Below are 9,951 nucleotides of genomic sequence, written 5' to 3'. Positions count from 1 at the left end.
GCCATCTTCCTCATCCTTGAAGGAGCTCTGGAAGGTGTGGAGGGGAAGAAACCCACCAGGATCCCACCCATAACCTGGCCTTGGGGTCCATCCACTCTCGCAAACTTCTAATAGTGAAACCACCTGAGGGCAAGTCTCCCTCAGGAGGAGATTCCAATCGTTATTCCCATTTCATAGACTTAAACCTTGAGGCAAGTAGAGGCCAGTGACTGATACAGTTCCAACAGGAACAGAGCTCAGGGATACCAGAACAGTTTTTCCAGTAGACTCATGAATTCAAAGCATCAGGTTATTTAAATGAGAACATAGCAGTGGTAATCAGCTATAATCTGAGCTCCTGTGGTGCTGGGGACTGGGTTTGGTATTAGGTAACCTCCTAGACATGGGATTTTGTCACTGCGGAGTCTAGAGCAGTGGCCCAGCTTCTTTAACCCTGGCAGTGCCATTCTCTAGCCCAGCTGCCCAGGAAGTGCAGCTCTTGGCACACGTCATCCTTGGCATCTTGGAAGAAGAGAAATTAGATGAGAAGTGGGGGGAAAAGCTTATATCTCATATCATGCAGTTACCTCATTTTGTAGCAAGATTGTTTCCCCATGAGCAGTTTGTCTTCATTTAGCAGCTGTCTTCTCTGGGGAAGCCATTTTGTAGAGGTGTTTGTCACAGTGTGACAACTGGCGGCTGGGGGAAATTGGATTTTGGAGCAGGGACCCAAGTTATGGTCACCCCAGGTAAGCCTGATTCCCTGGAGCCTTAATTTTAACACCCGTGTGCCAAGTGTTTCTAGCCAAGACCATAAGGAACATATTTGAAAGGCAGCCATTTCCCTGAACGGTAATAGCCAGAGCCATTAAACAAAAATGAGAGATCAGTTTGCTGTTAAATAGAAACATTTTTGGATAAATAGGAATTCTCATTATTCTCTACCAGTCCCCTGTGTAAGTACCTTACGCCCCTTATAAGGAAAAGAAGTTACAATAATAAGTATAACCATGATTCATGCTGGGGTGGGAAAGATCTGCTGTGGCGTTTTGTGGGTGGAGGATTAGAAATGTGTTCAGGAAGATTGGATGTGTTCTTGACAGGATATGTAGCACAGTGTGAATTATAACCAGGCCGGAAAGCTTATCTTCGGACAAGGAACTGAGTTATCTGTGAAGCCCAGTAAGTATAAAAGTATATCCCTGGACTAAGCAGTGTCTGTAGATTAAGGGCTGATTTAAGCCCAATTATACACTATATGAAGAATGTTTAGAAAGGGTGAATGAGTATCAAATGGAAGGAAGACAAAAGTCTCCCCAGCTAGGAGCTGACAACTTGGTGCACCATGGGCCGTGTAGGGGAGTCTCTGGGAATAGATCCCAGAATGTAAGTGATGGGACTAAAGATGTGTGACTGATTCTTTGGGGTACTGGCAGGGATCTGTAGCCCTGGATACAATAATTAATGACAAGACTTTTAATTCCTAACAAGCCTCTTGGGCACTCTTCTCTTTGGCTAAGATTATGTCAGTTTATAGAAGGAACCCTGTAAACGATGGTTATGGACCAAAATCACTGTGATTAGCCTCTCCCAAAGTCTGAAAATAACTTTAAAAGAACAAAAGTTTATTCATAACTACTGTGGACCACTTCCTGTTTCTGAGACTTTAGGCCAAAACTTTGTACAACATAGCCTCATGGAGCAGAGAGAACCCTTCCGATCACCCTTTCTGACTGTCTCCATTTATGAGGAAACCGAGGCAGGCTGAGGGAAAGACTGATCATGTCTCCACAGGCTGTTTACGGCTGAGCTAGGGCTAGAACTTAAGTCTCCAGTTTGCTGAATTAATTTTCCCGGCCGGAAGTTTGAGGAGTCCTCAGGACTCATCTGACAAATATTTTTGTGCACCTACTTTATGCCAGTCTCCATGCTCAGAGTGCTATTGCCCTCAGGGTAACTTATATTCTGGAAATAGATTCCATTTGTTCTCTCACATATCATGGTTCATATCCTGATCCCTCTTGGGCATGACCCTTTTATACCATCCTCACTACCTTAGGAAATATTATTACAAAATATTATCATAAAAATATTGATTTTTGTTGCAGTTTTAAATCAACATAGGAACCACTTTGGTCATGAGAAAGGAAATGGCCCAAAAGTGAAGTAGAAACTAGAAATTTCCCCGATAATTTGATTATTATAAAATTATTTTATCGATATCAAACTAATTGCCAAATTGACTGGATAATGCCAGCTGTATACCTCATTTAGTCACTGCAGACTCAGTCTAAGGAGGGCTCAAGAACCTGGGCAGTTTCCTGGTGGTATAACCCAGGGATGTCCAGAGTAGAAGAGAAATATTCTCTGTCCTGGGCTTTATGAGTCTTCTTAGAGGAAAAGATAAATGCCGGTTTGACATCTAAAATCAGAGAGCACTTACTCTACATGTATATTGGAAGCTTGTTTGATACTTAGAACTCTATAGTAGAAAGTGGGAAGCAAAGATTCCCCAAGAGAAAGTGGGAATGTAAAGACAAAGAAGGATTTACTTAGGATCTGTAGACAAGCAATTTGGTTACTCCAGATCAAATCTAGATTGACAGTGATACAAGCCTAATTCATAAAGCAATTGCCAACTTTGTACACGGTGCTTTGCCAGTCTGGTTTTTGTTGTTGGGCATATCACAGTGTTTCTTCTGGTTCAGGCTGGCAACTGACCTTTGGATCCGGGACCCAACTGACTGTTGTACCTGGTAGGCCACCAAAATGAGATACTGTTTGCACTGATTTATTAATCTATAAATGTATACTGTACACATATGTAACTTAACAGGCCTGGGGTTGAGGTGGGAGAGATACACGAAGAATGCATACTTGAAAGGGTCATGTAGGAAGAGAATTATTTATCAAAGACCAAAGAGAAAGAGGAGCCTTATTGCTAAGATTGGAATAGGAGTTGATGAAAAAGGGTAGGGAAGAATCTATCTTAACCTAGAAGAATTGCTGAATAATACGAACAGATTCTATAAGGGGAACCTTTGTTTCTCCTAATATTTTCACTAGAACCAGACAAAATGCTACAAGATGGTTTTACCAGGAACTATCTTAAACCAAGTCTAGTTAGTTAACCAGCTACATTTCTAGCCTGTTCTAGCTTATTTCTACATAAGTCACTAAACATTAAGGTGCTTATTTAAGATATTTAAATGAAGCTCTATTTCTACAGCTCTCTGATGTCCTTCCAGCAAATCATTCCTATAACACACTGCTTATCATTTCTACAAGTAAGAACAAGTAAGCCCCTCGCCCTCCAAAACTGCATAAATATTACAGTTTCTTGGCTTAGACTGAAGTCACCTCTGTTTCATTTCTCATAACTGTGTTCATTTGTTGAGATTTGTTTAAATCCAAACTGTGTGGGTGTCTAACTGTTGGCGCTGAGGTTTCCTATCTCTTGAAACTGTCAGCAAAATATTTTGCTCGTAAATAATGTTTCATCTAGACTTGCAAATGACAGACAAGACTGCAGCCTCTTTTTTTTCCACCTTGCTAAAGGGAATATGCAGGCAGAAAGAAAACAAAGAGCCAAAACGTACAGTTTCGTTGTGGGGGTTTGGGGAGGGGGGGCGGTGTCAATGTGGATGTTCAAGGACATTTGGTTATATAATGTAGGTACTTTGACAGGTAAAATATAGTGATCTTGTTAGATCCTGCATGCAAAATACAGCTAGCTAGCCGGCATGGTTCAGGACGTCATTAAGAGAAGCTCAGGTCAAGTTGTCAAGTACAACATAGATGCAGGTACAGACTCAGAGAGAGAAGCTTCCAGACAGCCCTGGAACTAAAGGCAGAATAAGGACTTTCCTCACAATCCAGTCCACCTGAGGAGAATTTTCATTTATAATTAGAAAAAGGTAAAGAGCATTTACTCACAGTGCCCTTGTCTCAAATATTGTGTGTAGGGAGCACAGAAGACACAAAAATGAACCCAAGCAGAAAACGAAAGAAAAGAAATCGATAAAACCACTGATGAAAATCAGTTGCCCTTTTCTTGCCTGTCTCTGATAATGAATGTGCCTTCTTGGTTCATTCCTCACTTTGGTTCTTGAAATGTTCTAAGAAAATAGCAAAAAACGGATGGGGTTGGGTTAGTCTTGGCCAACTTGGTTAGATATCTCTGAATAAGACACCTCCCTTGTAGGAAGTCCAAGGAGACTTTTTGTAATGACAATAAACATTGTGTACAAAACAACAGGTTATACTTCGGATCTGGGACCAAACTCACTGTAAAGCCAAGTAAGTTATAATTGTCTATAAGAAAAAGTCACCAACATATATTATCCTAAATTCTTCTTAGCCATCTGTATGTTTTGAGCTATTTTGTGTTTTGGGACCCCACTCATAACATTTTATCATTTCTTGTTCATATGTTGTTAAACAGATCTAAAATATGGTAAACAAATCCTATGATTCAGTAAATATTCTGAAACTGCCAACCATCCTCATGGGATGTTATCCTATGTAAGGAAAATTCCCAAATTTTAACTATTGCTACTTTTACTAGTTGACAAAAAAGTATTTGGATATAATTTAAAGTAGCTATAAATGTCCCAGATTTTGGAGATGCAATAGGACAAATTAAAATTGCACATCTTTTTAAAAGATGAAAAGAATTAGTCTTGATAATCTAATAATTAACATTTATTGAACACTTGCTATGTGCAAAGTACTGTGTGAATGCCTCTCATACTTTAACTCATTTAACCTTCCTCACAACCCTCTGGGGTAAATATTAACATCCCTACTTTCACAGATAAGGAAACTGTGAAGGTTAAAAACAAAGAAAAAGGTTAAAAGTTACCCAAGGGCTCATAACACAGAGGGGTAGGGGTAGGGCTAGGCCTCAGGGCAGCCTACCTGTCTCCTCACCCACACAACTGTGTTGACAAGTTGACCAGGTTTATGTCAGCAGATCTAGCACTGTGGTTATAATAATAACTACAAGTTCACCTTTGGAGCTGGAACCACAGTAACTGTAAGAGCAAGTAAGTAAAAAGGAAAAAGTCAGAATTATTTTAAAACAAAATGGTGGGTACAATTATGAGCAATTTCACCTGGGGACCGCAATGGTCAGTAACTAAATTTTAAAAAGCTTTCCCAGTTTGTATAAGCATCATAACCTTTCTACCTCGCGTGTCTCCCTCAGCTCCTCTTCTACCCCAGGATGGCTCTCCTTCTTAGGTACGCCTTTACTATGATTCATTTGTTGAGGGCACAGGCTTCATGGTCAGATAAAAACCAATGTATCTAAAATTGTCTCGGATCCCTGAAAATAGCGAGAAAGGATGTCACTGGACTGTATTAAGATGAGACATAACTCTTTTCAAATATTTGAAGTGACAAGGAAGAGGTTAGTACAGAAGGCAAAATCAAAACCAATGGATGAGAGGAGATGTGTCTCAGCCTCCTGTGGAATCTTTTTGAACAAGTAGAACCAGCCTGTGGTGGAAAGGCTGGCTGCTCTGTGAAGGACAGAACTCTCTTTCCTTGGAGATCCTCATGCTGGGTCCTTAAAGCTGATTATTGAATGTTATAGAAGGGATTTCTATGCCATTTTCGATACTGAACTAAATCATCTCTAGGCTTCTTTTCAACTCTAAGTGCCAAGATCCCATGACTCAAGCCTAGAGGATGAAAAGGTGAGCTCAGATCTGTTTCTTCTATTATTTTGATAGCCCAAGAAATAGGTCATCAAATTATTCATGAGCTAAAGCCTAGCTGGGATTTTTATGTCTAGAACATGGTGGGGTATGATTTCCCAGTACAATAAGTGGAAAAATAAAAGGAGATATCAGGGAGAAAAAAGAGAGAACAGAAAAAAGGAATGCCTGGAGGGAGAACCAGAGGTTGAATGAGGAAAATGGGGTGATTTTATGGAGGACAGATCTAGTGTGTCAAAGTTTTCACAAGTTTAGCTTTGGGAAGGGAGCCAAACATAATGTCAATCCAAGTAAGTGAGTAGCCTTTTATACTGGGAAATAGGGCCAGGAAAACAAAGTTCCTTCCAATTTAAACACTCTCAAAAGGACAGGTAATTGCTTTCTGTTGGGAGGGAACTCTGAAGGTGGGAAGACTATTGTTACCACAGACCAACTGTCCCTTGAGAGACAGCCTCTGATGACTGACGTCCAGCTTAGACTGCTGGCTGCACAAGAAAAAGACAGAAGGACATTTAAAGAGAATGGAGGGGAATTTTCAACCTTATCCCCCAGGGCAAGGGAGAGGGTGCTGTACAAGAGTAGGCCCATGTTCATGTAAAGGGGGCCGCCACAGTGCTGATAGAGGCTCAAGCCTGGGGCGGCTGTACTTTGGAAAAGGAACTCAGCTAACTGTGTGGCCTGGTGAGTGGATTGCTTTTACTCCAGGGGAACATTACTGTAAAGAAATTTAAAAGGGAGATGAATGAATTCCCTTAGTCTTGAAACTAAGAAAATATGTGTATTGCCCCTCCTGGAGGACCCTCTATCCTAAGTAGTCTGGGAGGGGGAAGTGAACGGGGAGTCAAGAAAACTAGGGTCCCTTTTAAGAGCCCGATGATCTGAGAGGAGACTTGTTCATCCCACCAAAAGCAAAGGGCAGCCCCACTATAGTGTGTGAGGTATCCCGAAACAGCCACCTCAGGTCTACACCTTGGGGAAGAATATGGCCCAGCACAGAAATGGCATGCCAAATTGGAAAACAGGTTTCTTTTCCTTGAGTCCTGTGATTCTTGGCCATTTCCCTGTTAGAGGCTCCATCAACTATTGCAGTCCTTTCTCTTCAAGAATGACCTCTCCATCGTACTTTGTAAATTTTCCCCAAGAAACCTCCTCACCTTCTTCCTTTGTACAAGTCTCGCCAATGGGTGGGCTCTAGAATAGCTGGGGGAAGTCTGGGTCTGAACTTGAACCAAGGAAAGTAAAGCGGATCCACAGTGCACAGCAGCTGGGAGAGCCTGGACGAACCCAGGACTAAAGTACCCTTCCGCTCTTTGGGGCCTTCACTGGGCACTAAAGTGAATATAGAGACCCTAACAGGGTACATACCTGCGTATGCATGTGTCCATCAGCATGGGTATGTGAACAGCCTGACCCTGAAGCTTCCCTGAGCTTATAGGGTGTCCTGTTCTCAGGTTCTTTTGTGGGTTAAAAATGGTCAAGTGGGTCCCTGAATGAGGTTATGGTTGAGAATGATTATCCTTATTGACACAGATCCAGGTCCCAACAGCCAAAACAAAGAAGTAAGTAAGTGTATGAAAGAATCAGACCCAAATACGTGCCCACTTGCAAACATTCCAGCTCTATCAAGTAGGTACAGCACTAGAACACAGGATTACCCTGAACAGCACACACACTCCACCACTTTGCCAAGGACGTAGGAAGCGTCCTACACACACCCCACCACTTTGCTAAGGCCATAGGAAGTGACCTTCGTCAGGTATCTAGAGAGTGATTTCCTTGGTCCTTGTGGTTTTTGCTGGGCCTCAAATCACTGTGTAAACAATGCTGCAGGGAACAAGCTAACTTTTGGAGGAGGAACCAGAGTGTTAGTCAAGCCAAGTGAGTACTGGGGCTTAAGCCGCAATTCTGTTTCCAACATTGAAGGAGGAGCATGGTCATCAATTTTAAAATGAGTGTGCTGTGTTGGCCCAAATTAATCTGTCTCAAACTTGCCTTAAAAATGTTTAGTGTTGCTCTTCTGCATAAGCACATATGTATGTACAAATTCAGTGTGGATAAAGGATATCACTATCTTGATATTTCCTGGGTTCTATCTTCTTAAGAGAAGGAAAATAATTAAGGTACTTTCCCTATTTCTTCATATCTCTTATCTGAATGTCCCAGGAGGCAAAGGACAGTGGAAAGGGGTGATTCTCTCTGTTCAGAGTGGTTAAGTGATTTGAATATAGTCATAATATCAGGGCAAGGACCCGCGTTTACTAAGATTCAGTATATTGCCATCCATACCAGGCTGCAGCCTCTGTAACCATCATTCTGATTTATCTCCTCTGACCCTCATTTTTCCCAATTAATGCAACCAAAATAGTGGTAACTCTTTTATCTCCTGACTCACAGAAAGCATGTGAGCATTAAAAAGACATGGCTCTGAAAAAGAGTTGAGCTAGAGGTTCATTTGGGTTGGTTGTGGGGGATTTGGGGGAGAGGGTGCAGGAGTAGAAGTATTGTTTTTGTTGTTGATATTGTTTTTTTCATTGGGGAAGGGAATAAGAAAGGGATGGATACCTGAAAGGCAAGGTGACATGACCAATACATAAACATGTACAAAATAAATCATGAAGACATTCAGCTAGGACACTGTGGACCTGGCTTGGCCATGACCAACCACATGGCCGTAGAAGACCACACAAGCTCTCTAAGCCTCAGTTCATCTATAACATGGAGATCGTGATTCCCGCTCTGCCTAGCTCAAAAGATGCTGTGAGACTCAAATAAGATAATATATGTGAAATGTCTTTGAAAAGCATGTCAGATGATTCATAATTTTAAAAAGTTAGATTTTATGAAGAATTTCATTGGAAGGTAAACTTGAAGGTGCATAAGCTCAATGGATTTCAGCTATGGCAGAGAAAGGGTTGAAATTGGAAATAAGGTGACCCTTTCTAATTATGGAAAAGTAGAACATGAGATTTGGTGACTAAGACTGGCCTTGAGATCATCAAAAACCTGAGATTGCTCAGGAGGGAAATGTGTGAGGTTGGAAGCTAGTAAATGGTTTCTGAGGTGTCCTACCATTCCAAAGAGTGTGAGTTTAAGATTTTGCTTGAGTTTACCTAAATATGTGCTTGGTGTTGAATTGGGTTTCAACGAAGTGAGAACTCTGAGAGCATTCCAGTGCTTGAAAATGAAGTACGCTTTGGTTTTTGTGGTGAAATAGATCACTGTGGGGTTTACAAGTTCCCAGACGCTGTTTTTTGGAAGGGGGACCATGTTAAAAGTGGATCCTAGTAAGTATTACTATGAATTCTGAATTCAAATAATTATTGAGACAGGTAACAAGCTTTTTTGGAAATTTAAGTGGGCTGCCAAACGTCCTCAATTTTTTCAGATTTAATTGAGAGCAGAGCGCTCTCCATGCTTTTCCCATCCTAACTGCAAGAGCTCATTCTGCTAGGCAATGGTTTGCATTGTTTGTAAGAGGATGCCAACTGGAAGAGGTGTTGGCATCTCAGAGTGGGTTTTTCTGACGGAGCTGGCCACTGAGATAAGGAGACTTCTTCCATTTTGCTTTCCTATTAAGTTGGCAAACAATGCCTCAGCGGCCAGTGCCACAGTTTCCAATTACCCAGATAACATCCCGAAGTCACTTTGGAAATACCTCTGTCTCACTTTATCTCTTCTAGCCAGGAATTTACATGTTAGAACTAGATCTAACATTTCAGCAGAGAGAAGGCATCATCTAAGCGTCCACGTCAGTGGTTGATGCTGTGTGATTTGGAGGTAGGCTTTGACCTTTCAGGCCTCAATTTACTTATCTGCAAATGGAAGTAAGTCATGATTAAATTCCTCCATGCTTGGACCTCACTTCAGATGTCACCTCCTCAGAGAGACCTTACCTGCCCAGCCAATCTAACAAGCCACCAAACACAGCTGCTGCCTGGTTGTTCTCCATCCCATTACCCAGCCTGATTTTATTCATACACTTTCATCACCTGACATATTACCTACGTATTTGTTCATGTGTGCCTCCCATGAGGACAGGGACGGTGTCCTTGTGGCTGTTCGCTGCATCCCTCGTGCCTAGCACAGCGCCTTATATGCAGAGGTGTTCAGTGCACAGTTATTGAGTGAGTGAAGGACCTACCACCATCTCCCCTCTTTCTCATGAAGCAACAGAGCTTTGTTCTTACACATCCAAACATTGAAAGCCCACTGAGTTCCTTGCCAAGGGCAAGGACAGAATACAAGTTCC

The 9,951-nt window shown here is 41.8% G+C and overlaps 1 gene segment (V, D, J or C); it reads left to right on the top strand.

Annotated features, from left to right (window-relative positions):
• Positions 1 to 598: 598 nt before the first annotated feature.
• Positions 599 to 9,951, top strand: part of LOC148758625 (T-cell receptor alpha chain constant-like) — a 31,859-nt gene continuing 22,506 nt past the window's right edge. Inside the window, 1 exon segment of the C gene segment in view lies at positions 599 to 728. Within this exon segment, the coding sequence occupies positions 716 to 728 (13 nt within the window).

Source organism: Rhinolophus sinicus, chromosome 3 (genome assembly GCF_057876585.1).
Source record: "Rhinolophus sinicus isolate RSI-liver-muscle chromosome 3, RSI-T2T, whole genome shotgun sequence".
Taxonomy (NCBI): domain Eukaryota; kingdom Metazoa; phylum Chordata; class Mammalia; order Chiroptera; family Rhinolophidae; genus Rhinolophus; species Rhinolophus sinicus.
Note: the sequence above shows the minus strand (reverse complement) of the source record. Positions and strands in the feature narration are given on the sequence as shown.